Raw genomic sequence first — 23,272 nt, forward strand, 5'->3', positions numbered from 1 at the left:
CGTAGCACATAAACGTATGAGCTGACAATGAGAAGGTGCTTCTGCTCACCAAAATGTCGGGGGGGGGGGGGGGGGGGGGGGGGGGGGGGGGAGGAATCAGAGACAGGAAGTGAGTATTAAGCAGTCCCACCATGACATCCACTGAAATTTTTCACAGCACACCAGGATCCCTCAGCCGCCATCTGACTAAAATCCCCTGCAGCAATGCGGAAGCTTGACTACACACAACAACTTGATCCTAAAGCTGGCGTCTCTGAGCCAATCACAGTCCAGACAGACCCCTCTGCTTGACAATCACAGCTTTGGTTAGGTCTTTAGCTTGTGCAAGCTTTTGCTTGTGCAAGCTTTTAAAGTTTTCTAATATGCCTGTGGTTCCTCAGTATCATAACAGATTTGTTATGAGAACTGTTATATAATCATTTCACAAGGAAATCAAACCATCTCTTCCGGTCTGCAAAAACCTGACGACTAAAATATTTTATTACTTCAGAGTTTTCTGATCGAAGACATTAAAAATACGAAACCAAACGTGCTGCTTCTGGTCAAACACCTTCACGAGATAATCTGGCAGTGTAAAAAAGATAAAAGAAATGTGGCAGAGATGATGTAATGTGTGCAGGAGTCAACGTGAGTATGTGGGAGGCTATCTAATATATTTTTATAAGACTGGCTGTATAGAAGAGCTGAAATGAAAAAGGGGTAGAGAGGGAGACAAAGGTGTGCATGTGTGTAGATGTGCGTTTTATATGGCTGCTTGTAACAAGTGGGACTGTGCTTGCATGTGAGTGGGTGTTCTGTGAAGCCCTGATAAAATTGCTGCAGTAACTAACAACACACTTTCTTCAATGTGTTCTTAACACCAAGTTCAGAAACAGAGACTAAAGCTGCTGAAACCTCATTGTTATCGTATATTATCTAAGTCAGTTACTGTACACTTGTTTAGCAAATAAACAAAAACAAAACAATTAAGCTTAAGGATTTACTTTTCATGCTCACTACCATCCAACAATATTGGCTCGACTTCTGGGTCAGTAAACCAACATAGATGCTCATGGAGTCTATTTATTTCTATTCCTTGGTTTTTGAGAAAAGCCCCATTTTCTAAGCCATCAAATGTTTGGGTGAGATCAAACAACACTGACAATTCAGTTTGTGTATTTTGCTGTTTGTGTTCCACTTGTTTCTATGAAGAGCCTCATTAAAATGATCCGTTTGGGTCAGTGAAGTCTGGCAATTGTGTTACACTGTAAATCAGAGAGCAAGATGACATCACATATAGGAGCCTCCTGCTTTATAAACAAACAAAGTTTGTCATGAGGGAGAAGAGAGCGTGATCTAATGAGTCCATGTGTCCTAACGCTGCATCGCAGTACAAGTCTACTGTGGCAAACCACTGGAGCCCATCAACAATTAACTGCCTCTTAATTGCATGAATAAAACTGCCCCTCGAGACGCTGTTGTGCGGCATCACAGAGATAACCAACACCAAGAGCAGTTTCCTGACTGAAACTGTCAGTGGAGCATGTTTGCTCCAGAGTATTTAATGATTTTAGAGTTCACAACTATATTAAGAAAATGAGATGCAGAGTAAACATTTCCATCAGGTGCATTAAAGCGTATTACAAAGCAAAGTTTTCTGTCTTAACTGTCACATGAGCACGCTAAAACATGAATACTGCACAGTGGATGTGAATGTACAAAAAGAGAGGAGTAAAAGAATAACCGTTCCACCATTGTCATTGTTAGGATGTACCTTTGTCAGCGTTCTCTTCAGTATTTTACTGGAGTGGCCTTGAATACTGCATTGTGCATTTCGGCAACAATCCTCCACCAGGGCCTGCAGGTACGCAGGAGTCAAGTTCCTGCTGAGCCTCAGCATACATGAACCGCAGCAGTGAAGTCATCCATCTCACAGCCTCCTCAATAATGAGGGAGACAGGTACAGTACAGGACAGTAACAACACTGTAGCCACACGGACAGAAAAGGACCCACTGAATCGGACAGATGTGAAGTATGTGCAAAGCCCAACTGGAAAGGGGAAGGTTTTTCACTGTGTCACACTTTGTGTGATTAAACAGGGCCTGGAGTCTGTTTACGGTTTGTTTACACACGTGTTACACAACACTTTAGCGTGATACAAAACCTGGATGAGAATGTTAATCACTGCGGATATTTTTCCTTTCAATTTATAGGTTAATTTTAAGTCAGAGAAATCTCCTGGACCACCGCTGACTCTTTTTGTTGTGTATTAATTATTTATATAGTAATTAGCAGATTACTGACTCACTACGCAGCAACACAACAAAAATATAGCTCAAAAAAACATCTTCAATCACAAAACAAGCAGCAGACACTATGGCTTCCAATGGCACCATCCTATTTTGTGTGTTCATTGCATGAATTAAATAAATAAAAAAATAATTATCTGTCACGTTACTGTAGCTTTGCTTGTCAAAAGGAGTCACACATTTTCTATCTGCCAAGGCTTAAATGGGTAACTTCCCATAAATAACACAGTCCCATCTAATAATCTCCCTGAACACAAGTTTTCTAGAGGTCCCACTGGGGCAATTAATACAATTTTATACATCAATATTATTTAACGTGTTATGCAGTGGCATCTATCAGCTTAAGAATTAAGCTGACACTGCAGACAGAGATGTCCTGCGATACTGAGCAGGGCATGCAACCCTTAGGCCTTTTAAAGTCAGATTTGATAACATCATATCAGCCATATACACTGATGAAACAAAACATTAAGTCCACCCCCTGCCTATTCGTCCTTTGTATGTAGTAAAACATCTCCTAGCTCTGCAGAAGCCTCTAAAGGTGCCCTGTGTTATCTGGCAACCAAGATGCAGATGCTGACCCAAGTCCTGTAAGTTGTGCTTTGTAAATGCCACACGTTTGATTTGTTCCAGCACATCCTGCAACACTGTGCTGCCAGTTTATGGGTTATCCTGCTCAGACTAAGACTAAGTCCTGTACTGTTTCGCCTTCATGAGATACAGAATATTACAAAACATACTATGAAAACAAGCTGTACTCTTACCCAATGATACATCTGCTCACACTGCTCACCACTGTTATAGCTGATCTAAGGTGGGAAAATTACATAACGAAATCAAAGGGAAAACCTGGGTGAGTAAAAAGTAGAGCTGGTGGCATCCAATATCAGAAAGTAATCTCAGCAGAATCTCCAGATTCAACGCACAACGATTTCTCACACAGCTATGACGCTAGCTAGTTTTTTTTCTGCCTTATTAAGAGTCTTTGCAGTATTTTTCTTGTTTACGTTGGCTGAACAGCCCCCTACCAACAAGAAAGAAAAAAGCTGTGCTATTTTTGGCCCTCTCCACTGCTCACTGTTTTTATGTGCGTATGTGTATGCATCCCATCTGCCCTCCACAAAGCAGTCAAACTATGTGAAACACTTGATCCCAGATTAGTTCTGCTAAACCCAGTTAGCCAGGAGACCATTTACCAATTAAATCAGCAAGGCAGAGAACTCCACTGCCTTAAAAGAAACTGATCAAAAACACAATTCTCAAGATTAGATAAGAATTCTTATTTAATGCATGGATCCTACTGTAACTGTGTGCTTTAGATTTACTAGCATATTTGAGAGTCACTGAGAGAGAAAAATTAGATCTTCATCAATTTATTGCGTGATAAAGAGTAAACTGTGTGGAGCTGAGAGCGCTAAAGTCAGTGGACAGGACAGAGTGATGAATGAGGAAACAAGGTCACAGAGCTGCAAAGATGAATGTGTTGAGACCTATGCCAACTGAGCAGAACTATTAATACAACCTCATCTGTGGCTTCAACTTCAAAAGACACACAAAAAAGGCACACACTGAATGCCACCAGCTCGCACTGGCTGCAGGTGGTTTTTCTCCTCCATTCAAGTCTACGTGACAATTGGAGGGAGGAAGGGGGGGCTTAAGGGCACTCATTACGCTCATTTGCAACTGCATATTTTTATTCATGGATCCCACTAGTCTACTAGTGTAAATTTGCATGACTCACACTTGTAACTACGTGTATTCATTAAGGTAGCGTTATCCACCTTCAATAATACGCACTGTCTGGGCCCAACTATTACTGCTACTGCTGAGAGACACAAAATGAACTGTAACAGTAAAAACAACAAAGAATAACAAATGCTTTAACCTACCATGTATGTTGGTCATAAGTGGACCTTTTTTAAAAAATAAAAAAAAACTCTTACCGTAACTCATTCATTTCCCTTTCTATACATGTAAAATGGCTCTCCCTCATCTACTTCACCACCAGGTGAGACATGTGGAGATAACCTTGTCATCTGCAAATACAATTGGAGGATGAGGATGGTGCAAGGTAGCCAACCCTTTGTTTGCGTAGCAATTGTGTGCAAGAAACATCTAAGTCAAAACTGTCATATGCAGAGATGCTAACATAGCAAACTATCGCAAACCTGAGCAACCTTATCTAATTCAGGGTTCCTAGATCTCACAGGGTGAGAGTCAGGATAAACCCTGGACGGGTTGCCAGCCTGTTGCAGGCCCAACAGATACAGAGAAGCATTCACCCTCATACATACGGCCAATTTAGAATCATCAGTCAACCCATATCTTTGGAGGAAGCTAGAGTACCTGGAGAGAACCCATAACCTGTTATGCAGCACTGTTAACCATTGCACCACAGTGGTTTCGCTTGCACGTGCAGGTAATAAACGAAGAGAGGAACAGGATGGAGGACTTTGGTTTGCCAAAAAAATTAACACTACCATTATCTGCTTTGTATGAGCTGAAGCTTAACAAGTACACAGCATGTTAAGCCTAATTATCAAATTACCTCAGGATTCACCTTACTGGTATGAAACATGAAAATGTTCAGCCCTTTGTTGTGCACTTCCTACACCCTGAGGATTTGTTCATTGCTGCTAGCAGGATGACCTTTCTTGGAACAAAACAAAAAAACCCATTGTTGCTCCAGAAAAAAGCCAAAGATGGATTTGTGAGGGAGAGTTTTGACTGCAGGCGAGTGGATTTTTTTTTTTTTTTTTTTTTAAAAAGGTAATTAACATAAATATTCTGACATTTTCGCCAATATGCTAAATCTATTTTTGATCTAAAAGAAAAATGAGAAAACCAACATCAAACTTCTCATAGGTGTCTCTTATAATGAAGCTAAAAAGCTTAGCACAGCACTCAATTTCCCCACACTTTCTAAAAGCATGCACAAATATAGCCACCATGAAGCAGACAACAGTAGAGATCTACGTTACAAATCTCAATCTTTGACCTAACTCTCTATCACGTAACTTTTTAATAACCACCTTACCGTAAGCATATCCTTCCATCTACATGCAACACACATATACAACAGGTCAGGATAGATGTCCCAGCTAAATATAAATCTAAGTCTTCATACAACAGCACAATGAGTGGTGCAATACTTGAGTATTTACTATTCATGCCTTGTAGCCAAGGCAAAATTAGTGTGTTCTCAAGAAAATAAAAGAAGATTTATGATATTAACTGCAACCAACACGGGGTTTCCTCCAACTGTCAAAAATGCAATTTGTTTTTAGGTTGAAGCTGCAATTTTATTATATTATGCCATTTTTATGGAGTTAACTTCCTTTGTTGAATGTATTCTGTTTAACAATGTATTCTGTTTGTTTGTAGTGCCGTGTTTGTCAGCAGCCTGAGAAGACGTCAAATTTGATTTAATATTGTGCATAGAAAACATCTACATACCACAGCCAAAAACACAGAGCCAGTGGCAGTGAAGCACTTTAAGACAGCTGTCAATGGCAGTTTATTTTCTTCTTGGACCTAAACAGATTGTTGGCTCAGAGGGTTTTCCCAAGGCTGAATTTGTTTTCATCCAACTCAGGCATTTTCAGAGGTTCTTGTCTGGGGATAAATCTGCCCGTGCCTACAGGAATGGAAACTCTTCTGCTTTGTGCTGGAGAGTAGCAAATGGGCGCTTAGCAGAACCTGCGGGGTATTCCAAGTCCAAGCAATGGTTCATACTGTGTTTTTAATATCATACTAAGCTGTACTCAGAACCAATCTTGGTCTGATACCAGCTGCGATTCTGGGATTAGATATCAGTGAAGAAAAAGCATAATCCAAAACAACCCATTATCCTAAATTACAGCATAGTGTAGAAGAGTAACAAAAGTCTCTTTAATCACAGCTGATCCTTGGAAAAAGTTGCCATGATTGGTTTCACAGCTGATATGTGAGCTCAGTCATTGACAAATGCATTATTAACAGATTCGTTGTTTAAGAGAGGGGAAACAATGGTATTAGGTATCATCACATACTCAAGTGTAGCAGTATGGGCCTTTGAGCCATCCCCGAATTTAACATTTTAACATTTGTTAAAAGTAATAACTTCTCAACTTAACATAAGATTAAATCACAAACACACCTACAACAATTATTTGATAAATCGATGATTAAAAGATGTCTCACAGACAATCAGTCCCGTTTTGAGAACTAAAAGCCTAAATTCTGTTGTTGCAGCTACAACACTGTTTCTCGAGGAGTTGAAAAGTGTAGATGCAAATTCAGCTGCCACTGCATTAAAACTGACAATCTGCATTGGAAATCACTACTTTGGCTCAGGAATCACTCTGAAACCCAATATCTGTGAACAAAGTTTGTCAATGTGTCATCAAATGCAAAACTCAACAGGTGGAAAGCATTTGATCAAAATATTATTATTATTATTTGCTTTAAATTATGTATTCTAACTATAATGCATAGTTCAAAAAACAGCAACCATTAATGAACAGGGGTTCATTAATGCATTTGGCATAGTTAACTTGAACATCTGTGAAGGCACCAACAATGCTGAATGACATACATTTTGGAGCCATAAGTGTTTCAACAACACAACTTGTGGACAAATGAATCTGGGTGCCAAACTGGCCTGTAATAGTAATCTTTTCAAACATTATAACATATGGTGCTTAAATTTATTAGACCACCACCCATTTAACACACAATTAACAGTAATGTAGTGACCAAAACCACTTTTTATGTTTCTGTAATGGTTAATCTACCAGTATGCACAAGGTCTTCAACTTTAAATTACATCTTTAATGCTAAAATATAATTATTGTTGTTATCCAAGAATTTTCACATTTACTATTTTCCACAAGAGCAAGAGGGGAAAAAAAAGTAAAAACAATATTATGTTTTAATTAGGATGCCAAATTGCATTCATTTCCTTGCAGTCCTGAACAGAAACATTAATTTTAGAGGTTGAACATTATGCTTGATTAATTTCTGACTTCTCAGAGAAATCAAACATGAATAAAGTTTGACATTTAATTAATAAATAATTACATAATTTGTAGTTTTAAACAAGTTTTTGAACAGGCAGAATAAACATCTGTATTCCAAAAATTAGCACGCAGTTCTAATCAGTTTCCACACAAGAGGAAGTCAAACTGTGCCACAAATGTTTTTTTTCTGAAGTGTGCCACTGACATCTGACTCAAAGTGAGCATATAAAGATAAATATGATGGTTTTCTTTGTAACAATGGCTCATTTTTAAAATTTCACTTGTATAGCTTAGACGTCTATGACTGTAAACTGAATACGTTTGGGTTTTAAATGTGGAAAACTGACATATTTTTCACAAATTTGACATTTTACAGAAGCAAAAGAGATGAATCATTAATGTAAACAAATGACTGTCAAACTCTAATCAGAGGTTTTAAAAACAGGCTGGTAAAAGATGTTGCTGATAAGAAGGAGATTACACTGAGTGCTGTGTCAATTAGGAGCAAGCACATACCATCTGGCTAATTAAAAAAAATGTTGAGGTTAAATATTCATAATACACATGACTAAGCATCATGCTGGGTAAGCTAAAGCTCTAGCCTTGTGCTGTACTGGATCCTCATATTTGAAATACTTTTGTTTGGTTGGTTTTTTTTTTTTACATATTACATAAGATGCAGTTCAAATGTTTCTAAACCAGAACACAAGATTAAATGCCGTTTCACTGCCACGGCAAGTCCGTTGATTTTTAATTTGGAAATATAAACCCTCTCCTTACTGTATCCACACTAACAGCCAGCTGTGGAAGCTAATCTATAATCTTAAAAACACTATGTACATACTGAATATAATCACACTTTTTACTAAATCTGTATTATACTATGCCCTACAGTTATGCTTAACCTTTCAGGCTAAAAAACAAAACAAAACAATGAAAGGAGTTATAAAAATCACTGCAAACATACTTCAGGAAACAGTAGAAGACATCCACACTTTAATGTTAATCTATTCTGTTGCACACTACCTCTTCTTGGCAGTGTACACCAGAATTAATAAATCTAAGCTATTTCTAGTGCATTTATGAAAATAACATGCAGAGAAAAATGAGTGGAGCTAGGACACGCACACAGAGGCTCTAATTAAACTCTATCAGTGAGGCAAATAAAGAGCAGCTGCGTGTTCCTTACATGAAGACACGCTTACAGATACATAGGCTAAATATCTTACAACAAACCCCCCACCGCCCAAGCTTACTCACTCTCCTTCGCACTGATACAGTCAAAACCTTGGTACATACACTGAAATGTGAGAGTACATCAATAAATGAACCATGCCACTCTTTGGCAGTTTCTCCCCACATGCCCAGAGCAAACAGATGGCGAATGTTCTGTACACATTTAAGATGGTACCTAAGTGGCTACTGTGGCCTCGAATCTGTAATGTGGATTATGCTTAGTATTTACTTCAGAGTAGCCAAACTGTACTGCTGCATGTTTGTTCTGTTCAACCACCACGGCTTATTTATGATTCATATTTTAAGGGGGAGTGCAGGCTGTGGAAAGCTGGTTCCCTGATGACGAGAGCCCTCAGAAGGCAGGAAAACGTCCCAGCAGGCTCCCACACTCACGACGCCCCAAATCTCACACCCACAGCTTTTGTCACCCGAGCCGTAGCGATGCATGGTGTGGTATTTGTGTAGTGAAATAGTGGAAAAAAGAAACACTCATACTCATTATTCTTTAAAAAAAACCCAAATCCTTACACAGACTAAAATGTTGCCAGAAATGAGCACCGCGGATGCATCTTCAATCTTACAGTCATGGCTAATAACATTAAAGCTGTATGGTGATAATTAGTGTGTAAATGTTTCATTTTCAGAACTCTGAAAATTGACACTCGACTCACATTTCGCTTTTTGTAACAGTATCTCTGCCATCTGCTACATTAAGTAACTTCAAGGTGCACTAAACAAAGACACCTCCAGGCTTCCAGGCTCCAAGCTTTTTCTTTTTTCCATTATTGATAATGACAATTTCACACAACGCAATTGTGGGATTTAAATGCCATTCGCTTACACAACACTGCCAGTAGCTATTTACTTTGGCTGGGATTCACTGTCAACTTTACAACTAAAAGTGGACCTCCAGACGTGCGAGGAATCCTACTGACAGTTTGGGCTATGGCGAATTACTTGTAGATTTACACCAGGGGAGGAGATGAGTCAGCTCCGATTTACATGGCCTATGCAGTAAACGACACCGAGTGCAACACAGCATAAGTGTTTTGTAGCTGATGCGGACTGTGGCAAAGAACAAAGAGCATGCTTAGAAATATATCTCTCTAGAGCGCAACGGTTTAAGATGAATTCTTACAGTTTGACTGCACAAAGCACAAAAATGGCAGCCCAGCGGAAAAGCGATACGTTCAGAAACCTATTTACCTCAGCATTACTTTGCAGCAGTTTATTTGCAACATAGTGGGATGTAAAACTATCTCTTTTGAAGGCGAGTCAGCCAGGGTTTGGGTGACTAAGTGAGGAGCTGATAGTGGACTGTGAATGGCAGGGATCTTATGGGATTGACTCTCCACCTGCACTGCCTGCCCAGTCTCACAGATATTCTTCCATTCCTCGAGAAGAACTACTTTACATAATCACAAGCCATTTTGTGTGCGTCATTAATTCAGTCCTGACTGAAGGCATTTAATCATTCCTTAGAAGAGGTGCAGGCTCTCACAGTCCCGCCTGATTATTTTAACCCGACAGACAAAGTGTCTCATTTCAGAACTACAGGCAGCACAATAAAACCGCTGCAATCCCTCCATCCCGGAGGAAGGAGACGTTCACTTTGATGATTTTCTTGGCCTTGTGGGGAGAGGTCACTCCTCAACCTGCATCCTTGCCCACAAACAAATACCGTCTTGGTCCAAAGTTGCCATTCAAGGAAACGAGAGGACAGCATGCAAATGAAGCTAATGTGAATTTCACACTGCTATTCTGCAGTGAGGATACTCGGGGAAGTTTTCTTGGGTGGATAAGGCAGCTTTAACTGTATTCTTTTTGGGCCACAGTTATAAAACCACCAACCTCTTCAGCTGTCAAATCGGCATAATGAAAAATTCAATCTTCCTTTAACAGAGAGGAGAAAATGCTTAAGGATAAAAAAGCAAAATGCAAGGCCATGTTAAAAGGCTTGCAAGTTTCACCTCCAAGAGGCATGTTTCAAAGTGACATGAGCACAGATCACTTTAGCCAACTGTACTTCCTCGTGGGCAAAGGGCCTACACCAGCATTAACCTTAGCAATCTCCCTTTCTTGCTTCCACTCTCCTCCTTCCTTCCCTTTCAGTCGCATCTCTTCAAAACAAAACCACAAACACTATGCCGTAGCCTCAGTCCATGATTCTTTGAGCCTCATGCTACATTTAGACCTGCATTACCTTCAGTTTACATCAGATATGGGTCTGGTTCACAAACACCGAGCCTGTTATGTAGTTTGGACTACAACGAGGAAGAGAAGAACACAAACAGCCACTGGCCCCCTGAGCTGAAAATGATTTTACTCATTCACTGTCATTAGCCTCAATAATGATAGTGCGCCAAGACGACGAGGCTGCCGCTAGCAAATTAGATGCAAAGGATTGTGATGTGGCTTCTGAAAACAGTACTGAGGATAGATGTGTTGCCTCCAAACAGCTCTCCATGTTGTCAGTCAACAATCACACTTCACATTTCTTAATGAAAATGTAAACTGACTGACACGATATTACCTTCAGTTTTTCTTGCCTTTAGATTTGAGCTTCAAGATGTTATTATACTAATAAAATGATCAAAATTGAAAAATATGTTCTTGATTGGGTATTGTTTACTTCCCTATATTGTCCTGCAAAAATCAAACATCCATGTATCGTATCAAACGTGGCTTGAGTCAAAAAAAGTAGTGGACTAAATTTTTAATCACTGTACCTAAAAAACATTTAAAAAGAGATAGTATACCTTTGCAACACAAGGCTACAAACATGAAGAAAGTACATTAGTCGGTGCTTATATATAGCAGACAACAGCAACTTGCTATTTAAAATGGATAAAATGTTCCTTTAAATATTCATCTAGCTCTTAAATTTTCTTGCTTTTTCTTGCAGGCCTTTTAAATAAGCTTATCGACCTTTGATCATCTTTGAGTCACGTGTGGGAAAATATACAGAGAGAGTCATTACTGAAAAATAAGACTGAATCAACTCTCCTATGCAAAGTGGATCCACTGCATTAATGACCAGATTGCTGCAGTACATGATGCGCTGCACCTCACGGTGCTGAAAAGAAAGGTGAACTGCTTTTTCTCACTGATGCATGCAGAATTCTTTGTTCTGTACTACGGTTCAATTTGCCATTCACTCTTTTACCCTCAGTGCTTCAATATGCATTTAAAGCAATTCCACATTTACTATTATTCTGCTGCTTTTTCAGCCCTTTTGTCAAAGCTGGACTAATCTGAACGTTTCACTGCACATGTAGAACACATTTGCATTTTAATTTAAAGGCATTTCCAAAGGAAAACCTTTGCTTAAATGGTAAGTATGTCCTGTGTTAGATAACAAACAGTCATCAGTCTTCATGTCCACAACGCGGGTTAAATAATTTGCCTTAAGTGATAGAGGAAGCTATTTTACCAGCACATAATCAGTAATCAGCTGTCTGGGGAGGTGGAAGAAAATTCAATGCAGTATTTTATTAACATTTATAATGTAGCAGGCAGAACCCAAAGTGCAACCTGTTAATATTTTTCAATGATTTCAATGGCAATTTCTATTAGCATGCTCTTTCCATAACGATTGACAAATGGCATCAGTTTATTTAGTTTGGGAATTGAAATACAATCAACCTAGTTACACCAAGTTAAAAGCAATCTGCAGTGATACTTATGGAACTACCATATTATTGTTTTAAGTAGTTTTAAGTATTAAGTAGTGCACTAGAGATAATACTAGAAAGTACTAGTAACTAACAACAGAGGAAGTATTCCAGTATATCTTAAATAGAAATAAAATTACAATCTTTCTTCATTGCTCAATAGTTAAAGTTTTGGGTAAATTTAAATAACTGATTTTGATAACTTACTCATGGCAGGTGTCATCAATCGGAAAGGAATAACAAAATCAAATTAGCACATCAAAGGGGAAAACAATACATCCATTTTTGGTGAAGTAGTCTTGGTGGAGTCACAGAATTTGACAGCCACCATCATTCAAAATCTGCTTTGATTGGATGTGGCAATTTAAATACTGAATGTCTTGAAGTTTTGGTATTTAGCCAGATGCAAATCTGTTAAGACATGCCCTACCTATACTTCATGCCAGTCTTCACACTTTGCTCGCTGGAGGAAGGCACACTCTGCACAGAGAGTTGTCCAAGACTCCGAGCCACCATCGCCACTGCTCTGAACTTGCTGCGGGTGCCTGTGCTGGGGCTGTTGGCATTCTGTCGATTTAGCCGGTCCTCCGTGTTGCGGCTTACCCCTCCACGATGATCCGTGCACACTAATGACACCTGCATTCTGGCTTCTGGCCGACTGTCCCAACTGCAGATTCCCTAATTAAACTCTCCTCTTTATGAATAAGGAGAGGAAAACACCAAGAGGTGCAGAGCCCAAGGATCCTCTTGGGAATGTGAGACTGTTCACTCACAAGAATCGAGCTTCACACTGCGCCTCTGCAAGAAATCACTGCCCAGTCTCTAGAGTGACTGTCCAGCACAAAATGTTGCAGAAAAAACAAAAACAAAAGGTACAAGGGGTGGGAGGGCAAAGAAAATGTGTGAAAATGGTGATGGATTGCTGATCAGGTGAAAATAAAGTCCTGGCAAACGAAGTCCAAATTCAAGCAAAACATTATAGAAACCTGCAGTCCCTGCAGACTTTAGACATGAAACTCAAGTCGGACACAATGCAGTTGATAAAGCAACAATTTCTTTTAAAGTAATAAAAAAATTAAAAGAAAAAAAAGAAAAAAAAGAAAAAAGAAAAACGCTGATTCCCCACTAAGTTTCTCCTCGATTGTCTTGGGTGTCTTCTTCTTGCCTTTTCTATCAATCAGAAGCTTGCAGGCAGATTCACAGTCTTGGAATTTCCTTTTTAAAACTGAGCTTAGTGCTAAAGATTGCACCTCTTGGTGCCAAGCTTTAAGAGTGGCAACGCGTAGATCCACACAGAGAGATTGAAAGACTAAAACACGACACACAGATCCAGGAGGTTTTCATCTTTCCTTCTAGGTCCGCCTCGGCAATTACGCTGGCTGATGCATATTCGACTCAATACTACTGCATGTTAGTAAAAGGGCAACCTCATATTCACCTCTCACTGTTGCCTGGATTAAACTTACATCTGTATGCCCTGTGCTGAGCATAAAGCAGCACGGTGCACACAGGAGTGAGATGGAAGGGGAGAGAGAATGGATGGAAGGGGGGGGGAGCGAGAGAGAGAGCGAGAGAGAGAGAGTGAGGGGGGTGGGGGCTGTGGTGGGAGGGATATGAAGAGAAGCTAAGAGGAGGAATATTCAGAGAGCCACGGGAGCGTGAGAGCAATGCACTGAAATCTTGTGTGTTTACAGCAGCTCTACAAAGACAGGGTGGTGCATTTTTGTGCTCCTCTCTATCTGTCGTCTGTTGCCCTGCAGTGTGATTTCATTTAGTTATTCTGTCAGGAGAAAAAAAAAAGGAAGGATGAATGCTCAAGACTGTGCATTGCCTATGGCCCCAGAAAAGGGGTTTCTCACGTGGGTCTGTTCAACTGCCCATGAAACATTTATTATGCAACTTTATCTATGACAATATAAGACGGGCATGTGACGCACATAGCCGTGTACTGCTGTAACTTTTCGATTTCAACCGAGCAAATTCAGCTTGATCGAGAATGAACTGATTAAGTACAACAAAACGTCATCAATTCATCTATATTCACCACGTATTAGAAACTGATCTGATTAACAGTAACAGGCACACTCAGGTGAATGGAGGAGGAACATGCAAGAGTGAACAGTAGAAACACGATAATGGTTGCAGGTTGAAAAGTAAACAGCACATTGACTGCAGCTTGGTGAGACAGTAGATGAGAAGCACACTCTCAGTAATATAATACTGAAGCTTATCTGAGTGGATCAGCGAGTGTGCCAAGGAGATAATTAAAAGAGATGCCATCAGTAGCAGACATGTATAGTAAAGCAGTCAACGAAGAAACCCTCCATCAAAGGAATCCAACAAACAGGCTGCTGCTAACTGACAGCTCTATTCTTAGATTGGCGACCTTTTGGTCTACTAGACTTAAATAGAGCCCTGAGGGGGAAAAGGTGGTCTAATTGAACTGAAATCTGATTTAAGTTTCACACTGTGGACAGAAAGCAGAGAAAACAAGCTACAAATGACCTTCTGAATGCTCCTTCCTGCCACAAAGACAGTGAGAAGTATAGAGGGACCTTCTAGTGACAAAATACTAATCATACTCAATGTCAGGGTGACAGGGAAGAGATTTGGGGACATTCCCTTCACCATTAATGTCTGCTCATTTTTAACAGAGCAGATTAATACACCAAGACACCGCTTTAGCACAGGGTATGGTTTATGCATTAGCCACCACTGTGTTAGAAACATGATGCCACAATCCATGCTGCTCAACTCCAGGACCCCCAAGAGTCGTGACATGTGGAAGGTACTGACAATTGGGAAAGGCTGGGAACACAAGCTTACGCTGTCAGAAACAGTGTCAACCTTTACATCTACACTGAACCTTGACTAAACTCCCAGAGTCACAGAAAGTTAGTGGGAACACTTTACTTATTCAATTCTAGAAATCCACGTTTTTTAAAAAGGTAAAGGAATCAATATAATCCTCTATAATCATATTTAACTTACTGCACCTCCTGCCATTTTCTGCAGACTGCCCAACTCCCACCACCAAAACTACACTGCAACTTTCAATGCTCATTTAAAGGACCTGTAAGATGTCTAAACTAAAAATGACACCACACACACCAACGCTTTCTAATTAACAAATACAACAGGATCTACGAACCGTTACAAAAATACACCAACAAAAAATATGTTCAATCCAATAAATCATGCCTGTCACATTTACTATGATTTAATAATTCGCCACAGGCACATCTGCCAACTTTCTTTAAACTGGCAGTACGTGTTTTATTCCTTCTGACTATATCTGGAAAACAAAAAAGGACCAAAAGCCCCGAGAGAAGGAGAAGAGAAAAAGAAATCATTAACTATGACTGACACCTAATCACTGCATGATGACATGACTGTTCTCTTTAAGAAATGTTAGCAGGCATTGCTGTGAGCATGCCTGACAGATATTTTAGGAGTATACACCTACTGCTGCCAAGTGAAAAGCTGATAAGTAAATCCTTTCTTCAGAAAAAAAAAAAAAAAAGACTTCCTAGTTCCACTTTTTCCACATGCATCACTTCTGCAGCAGAGTCAAGACAATGCCAAAGGTGAAGACTTCATCAGTTACTCATAACTTAATAAACCACCTCAGTGTTTAATTCATTACTCAAGTTTTCACTTGGATGACGCATCAAATTGCACTGCAGTGGTCACACTGCCTACTGGCTTGGTAATGAACGCGGAGTCAAAGTCATTTTGAACAAATGTGTGCACTTTCAGGATCTCCTGCAGTCTTTCATGCACACTTTCATCGGGGTTCTTTTCCCAGCACCATTATCGAGCAAAAACTAGCCTGAGCATTAACTGCTTTGTACTCATTCATCACAGAGAACATTTGTAATGAATTAACTTCTACTCATTGTTTGTCGCAAGATAAATCAGTCGTGACGGATGATGTACTAAAAATAAGTAACTCTAATCTTCACATAATGCCTTAGAGTGTGGCTGTTAAATTGCTAATTAGTGACAATATGTTTAGGAGGAACACAGTAGGGTGGCTCCAACCGTGTTAAACTGTTCTGCAGGAGTAAAGAGCTATTTTTGGATTAATGCTTAAAGGAAACAACCAAACAACACCTGAAAACCTTTGAAGTGCCTACTGTTAGATCTGGACTCAGTAGTTGGTTGTTAGTTAGCAGTGCTGAGCAAATCTTATTACAGTGCCCTTTCTTGTGTGGGGGGCCTTAATCTCCTCGCTTTGATTAAGTGACTGATTTGAGGATATCCAAAAAAAAAAAGAAAAAAGAAAAGAAAAAAAGAAAGAAAGTCTACTGAGCGTCTAAAATATCACAGTGAGTGAATGCAGAGGACTGCTACAGCCCTCATTCAATGTGTGGGGGAGGAAGAGGAGAGATAAGCTGAATGTTCAGAGCAGAACATGTGTGCTTCCCTGATCACGACTGCAGTCGACTAAAATTCGCCAAAACCAATAACAACGCCTTTTTTCAGGCGAGAGAAGACACAGAAAACAAAAGATTGAAGAACAACATTCAGTTTCAAATTCACCATGTAACAGCTGTAAATACACACAAACGGCTATAAAAATGTATTCTGCTTCTTACAGTCTTACGTCCTTTATTACTAAAACTTGGAAAAAGACTACTCACACACACACACACACACACACAATCAAAACTATTGACTATGTTCTGCTCAACTCAACAGCCTTGGTCAGAAAGAGGCTTAGGCCCATCGATGTTGCTATGCCATAATGAAGCCTCAGGAGTCTGTTCTGGCCGTACAGGAGCTCAGACAACTGCTCTCTTCCAAACTATAGCACACATACTGCAGCTAAGACAACTTCTTTAATGAACGAAACATCAGAAATTTCTCTGACCACAGAAGTACTGTTGGGTACTTTTGTGAGCACTGATTCTTCGGCACAACCGCAGTCTTATCTCTAAAAATAGGCACTGGCTCTCCAAATCAATTCCACACACTGAGCACAAAATACAAAGAATGCCCTTGGCGGCTGAAAGGGGAAAAAGACCTCCAAAATTGACATTTGTCACTGGCGTGAGTGTCACACGGAGTCTTTCACTAATTCGCTTTCAGGGGCAGGCAGTCTGCGCCGAGTCGGGATCGGTGCGTAAACTAGCAAGTCTATAGACCTAATCTGTCCAAGCTAGTTAAGCAAGCAATGGCTTTTTGTAGTCATCTATAAGGACTACAACACAGATAAGGATTCCCTTTAAGCGTACAATTAAACAGGGTTGTTATCCAGCTATATTCTGATTACCCAGTCCTTCAAGATGGGTAATCAGAATATAGCTTAAGAATATCAAGTCAAAAATAGTTTAAGCGTTTCATCTCATGCTTTCTCAGACTTCTTCTATGCACATTCAGTATCTTACTGTTAATTAACAAAAGCTTAACCAGGGATCTCAGCTCATGGCCACACCTGTATCATATGTAACTTAATACCACACACTTGTGAGGATTTGAGTAACCATGTGAAAAGTATAGCATCCCCAAGATGATGTGTGTGTGTGTGTGTAAAAGGGCTTAACAGAGTTAATGGAAAGAGAACTGAGGTCAGACAGATTGACAGTGTTGATCGACAGATGCTTTTCTAACAGCTTAATGCATCCCGAGGCCGTGTCTGAACATTTCTAATTGAATCACTATGATGAGGATGTAATTAAAGAAATTGGAATACTGCTGTTTATGTGTTATATTAGCATCAAGACCTTTTCTTTCTCTACCGTTTCATGGTCTGAATGAACTCAACTGTGACAAAGATGTACTGGAGATTTGGAATAGCCATCACAGAAATACAAATAAATGTAGAAAATTAGGTCTAGCTCTTTGGCGATTCTGGGATTTCCTGGGGAAACAGCAGAGCGATGGTCACATCTGCGAGCAACGAGTGCTGCAGTTTTTAATTCTCCAGTGAACATGGCAGATTCCCCGCAGACAGCTGGGCTCAGGAGGAGTTGTCATTTCAGCTGTCCCCGCTGACACGTCTAACGGAGCAGAAGACGATCAAAAAATAGAGGACAGGAAATCCCTGTTCTTATGTAATATAGTCATAGTGGCTCAAATGTAAAATTTAAAAAAATGCTCTGCAGGAAAACACGTTATTATATTTTAAATATGGCCCATGGTAACTTTAAAATCTCATGTACAATGCTCATGTGTATAATGGGTCTACTTGTCTAGAAAACAAAATAACACGTTTCTGATGGAGCATATTGTGGAATAAACAAACCAAGTACCGATTTCACAGCCATGTGAGGCTTTCAAAACCATAATTTGAGTAACAAGTTGTGCTTAAACCAAACATAGCTGATTTACACACTATCTGGTAGGAAAGAGAAGGCAAGAGAGGGGATGAGATGAGGAAGCAGAATAATCTGGTTTGTTCAATGGGAAATCTTCCCGCCTGCCTGTGTGCATTTGTCATACCTAAGGAAATCTTCACATAGCCAAGTGTTGCTAGGCAAAAATATTCACTACTGCACACATTTCAATGGAGGGATGTACTACTCGAGCCTAGCATTCTGCTTCCAAACGGCAGCTATACTGATGAAATTGCCTGGCAAATTTTATGTATTTAACACGTGCATTGAAATTATATCACAAAATCCACTGACATATAAAATGCAAAACAGACTGCGACTGGGGACCCATTTTAAGTTATCTACGAGCACTGTGACATCTCTGAAAATCCACAGATCTTAAGACCAACAAAGACCATCGCTTTCGAGCAAATGCCACTCAAAGTTAAGCTTTTGATGGTCCTGTCACACAAATGCTGAGGAGTTAAACCGAGCTTATGAAACAGATGGTTTGTATTTTATTCTTGGCTGCTGATTTGCTGACCCTGAATGGGCTGTATCCCTAGAACATAAAGCAGTATAATATTATCAGACAGTTGTTAGTAAATCCCCAATCTCGGCATCCTGAGAGGCCAAACCTTTCTCTGCCCGAGAGCTCAGTCTATAAAAATAAACTAAAAATATAGTGCATGATAGCTCGCAATATGCACAAATGTTAAATATTATCAGCAGAAAACAAGAACAATTACAAGATTCTGAGGTAAACTACAAATCCATAGGCTTTAATAAGTAGACTAAGGCAGCAGTGGATATAGAAACTAAATAACTGTTCTAAAAAGCAAAAGACAAACCAACAGAGCAAAGCACAGTCACATACCTTTAGCTACTACAACCATGACAAATATGTGGAAAAGGCCGGGAAGTGTCCTAGCATAAAGCAACACAAAGAAATGTGCTCTGAAGGTTTAATTAAACACAAAGTAAGCTGACAATTTTGTCAAAGCTGAGATTTACATTTTATAATACCGCAACACCTGCAAATGAGGACCCAGTTTTGCTGCGTTTCTGAAAAGTCAGTCAGGCGTGAAACAGAAAATGTCCCCATGCATTAAAGTTGCAGCAACCGCAAAACCACAGAAATGTCCTAAAAGCTTCAGTGAACTTTCAGTCTTTACTAGGATAGGGTACCCTTTGAATGAAAAACATTTTTGGTTAAGCATTTCCAAACCATAGAGGCACACAAAAATATGTGTGTAACACTTACTAAATGTTAAGTCTTTTACCCATCATTATTCCAGCTGCCTATGGACCTGGAGTGAGAGATTTACCAGGAAGAAACGGTCGTGGTCCTATGAGAACATTTTATTTAGATATGAAATTCAACAGTTTAGGATTTGTGTGCTAAATATTGTTCTTAATCTTTAAAAGGATGCAAAATGACTACATCCTACATCCTAAAGTGTCTAAAACCATGAGGACTATGTCTTGTCACTACTTGGTTTTTACTAATCCTGGCAGCTTTAACACAAATGCAAAAACACTTTTGCTGAGATAGTTAGGACACAAAATAGCGGAGAAAGAGCAATGTGAACGGAGAACATAATCACTAAATATTAAAAACAACACATTTGCAAGGTTTCCAGCTAAGTATGATGGAGGAGGGCCACAGATGTGGTTCCTACCATTTAAATTGCAGAATAGTAACAGTAACGGGGCGGTGTTATTAGGAACGAAAGAGTACTCAACTAGAAAAGAATCAGTCAAAATAATCCTGCTTGTAATAACAATTCAAAACATGTTCTAACAAACAGTGAATAACTAGAGAGGCTATATAATAGTAATATTGTCCAACTGGGTAATGATAAGGCTTGCACTTACTTAATTTAAGGCTGCTCTTGACAAACATCAAAGTTCAAACTGACAGCTTTTATACAGAGCTATTCTACGGTGCTTTACACAGCGAGCCACATTCACACAGGACTATCTTCTATTCTCACACCACGCACTCGCAAACAAATGACAACAGGGGCTTCAATATTTTGAGGACGCGTTGACATTCAGACTGAACATGTGGGGACTGACCCACTGACCTTTCAATTCGTGGTCACACTCCATATCCTGGGTCACAGCTGTTCCCTTTATTGATAGAGGTAACTTTTTTATTCTGCTTGTAATTCTATAAAAGTAGCTCATTATGTTGTGGCATAAATCACTCAAAGTCTCTGAATACCAGCTGGTTACCCGTGTTGGATCTATACTGACAAAGTATATCAGTTATTAGCAGACAGAAGAATAATTATCAACGACAGCCTACATACTAGATAGCTGCAATGCTGTAAATCCATATGATGACCTTACTGTGTTGCAGTATGGTATTGTTAAATGAAGAACTTTCAATACCAGATATTCAAAAAAACATAATGTACTAACATGTCACAAGTTATGGTCTTTAGCTGAGTTTTGCTGCTATAAATGACTATTAAATGAAAATATAACATGAATCAAAGCAAAAGAGAATTGTGTAATCCCCAGCATTCTCACTTCTTGTGCCCACGCTATATCTCTGACTAGAACATTTTGACAAGCTGTCAGACTAGGCTAGCTGGGCATAGCTCAAAGAGGAACTGGAGAGGTCACTACTGGAAACCAAATCCATATCACTCCAAGTACCGAAACAACATCTACTATCCCTGTGACTGTAGCATGACCCTCATCAAAGAATTGAGTCTGTGAGGCAGCGTGTTTGAGGTAAAACAGTTGATGAACAGGTTAATCTTCAGCCTGTTCATCTCCCTCCAGCTGCAGCTGTGGATACGAGCCTGTTGCTAAATTTAGAACTTGAGTAGGGGATTGCCTGAAGAAAAACGTCACAGATGCCCGGGCTGATACACATGCCGCAATGCCCTGAAATTGAGAACAAAAATAAGCATTTAGACTGCCTCTGTGCAGATTTGCCTTTTCATCACCAAAAAGGTTTGTGCATGCGCATGAGAGGAAAATAAGTGAGTGTGTGGGTTAAGAATGAGACACAAATGTTTGGATATCAAAAATAAATGGTTTATAATGCTTTGAGGCAAAAGAAAAGAAATTACCATTACTGCCAGCACTGTGATATACCTCATCACAGGCTGGCTTTTTAAATTGCTTTAGTTATCTGTTGTTCTGGTTTTAATACCAAGCTATGCTTAAACATTTTTTTAAACAGACATTAGCTGGACATAATGTTCAGCAGTGTAGGAGTGCAAAGAGTGATGCTCTCACTGTGCTCAGTGACTGAATTATAACATCAAGTGCAATGAGAGGCATCTGTGCTACTGTTCAACTTCACTATGAAAGTGGAACATCTCCACCACCTAGTGGGTATTTGTTACTATTAACAAAACATCTATAAGAGTGTTTTTACATGACTGAGGTGGACAGCGATGACTACACCGAGATCTGCTTTTCAATTTTTTCCAACGATGGGAGAAATTTGATATACACAAAAATAAAATTCTTGTTTTTTTTCCTTTCAGAAAACTTCTGCAACACTCAAATTCAAAGAGTTGCATAGAAATCACCTTTAAACCAAACACTTAAACTGCTCATTAGTGAAGCTGGATTTCCCCCCCTTCATTTTAGAATTGCATTGCATTACTGCTGAAGTGGTTGACTTAGTGTGGCTTTAGTCTATCTGGTCACAGTAGTAGATAGAAAAAATAGATACGTGGGAGACTTAAGTTTGGCATTTATAAGCAGTTTTCCTAAGAGAAACTACAGACAAACATTCACCTAAGAAATTTTAAATCTGCCAAATCTACACTTTTGCTACACTGCTACACTTTTATCAGCTTTGATGTCAGTCTGCCCTCTGGTGGCCAAAAAGTGTTCAATGCGGCATTAATAAAATAACATGTAGCGCAGCATTTTTATCCAACCAATTCAATCAAACTGTTGTAATTCACAACAAAAAAAAAAAGGTGAAAAAAATTATCCTCCATATTAAATCAGAAAGGTTTACTGTACATCAAGAAACAGTTACTCTCAGGTATGAACCCCCAGTGGATGTCATTACTATGTCCATTAGTATTAAGTCACTCCAGAAATCTATACTCATCCAGTGAACCTCCATATAGCTCCATATACACAGGCTTCCTGTCTCGCCTCACTGAACTCAAGCTGGCTCCTTTTCCCACTGGTTGGCTCTCAGTCCGAGGACATGAACGCTAGGGAAAGTTTTCCGGTGTCCAAATGGGCCTGCTGAGTGGTAGTATTTCGTTTCAAGGGCAACATAATGGAAATGGAGTAACCCTTTTCCTTAAGTTGAAATGCACAATATTGACAACTTTGAGAAAATCCCCATAATCAAGATGAACAGTAGTTCATTACTGTCAGTAAGGATATTTGAACATTAATAGTCTATTGATTAAGACCATAGATATTTGCTAAATTAATTTAAAGCTGGGGAAAAAACAACCCCACCCTTGTCTTGTGATGAAAAACAATCCATCCTTCATTAGCATTCAACTGCGTGAAGAGGGTTCGTGTGTACAGATGTCAGAAAGTTAAGAGTAAGAACAGTTTAACTGTGATGCAGTTGCAATGCTGGCCTGCCTTCTTGGCCACACACCTGAAATAATGATGAGTTTGAGTCAGAGGTTGTGTGTACTTGCTGACCCAATTACACTCCTAATTACAGGAATTGCAGGAGATCACAGTACAAGAAACACAGTATTCTGGCAGGATTTCCTCTGTCTACTGAGATCCTGTTTAA

General features: G+C 39.5%; 1 protein-coding gene across 6 annotated transcripts in view; it reads right to left on the reverse strand.

Moving 5' to 3' along the window:
• Positions 1–23,272, reverse strand: part of kcnab2a (potassium voltage-gated channel subfamily A regulatory beta subunit 2a) — a 92,158-nt gene that overhangs the window by 25,566 nt on the left and 43,320 nt on the right. Inside the window, exon 1 of one of the 6 annotated variants that reach the window (XM_006783244.2) lies at positions 12,630–13,718. The exons of the other annotated variants lie outside the window; for them this stretch is intronic. Within the exon in view, the coding sequence (XP_006783307.1) occupies positions 12,630–12,841 (212 nt within the window). The 5' untranslated portion in view covers positions 12,842–13,718. Of the gene's footprint in view, positions 1–12,629; positions 13,719–23,272 lie in introns of those variants that run through there. 6 annotated transcript variants of the gene reach the window in all.

Source organism: Neolamprologus brichardi, chromosome 5 (genome assembly GCF_056152115.1).
Source record: "Neolamprologus brichardi isolate AB-2024 chromosome 5, ASM5615211v1, whole genome shotgun sequence".
NCBI classification, from domain to species: Eukaryota; Metazoa; Chordata; class Actinopteri; order Cichliformes; family Cichlidae; genus Neolamprologus; species Neolamprologus brichardi.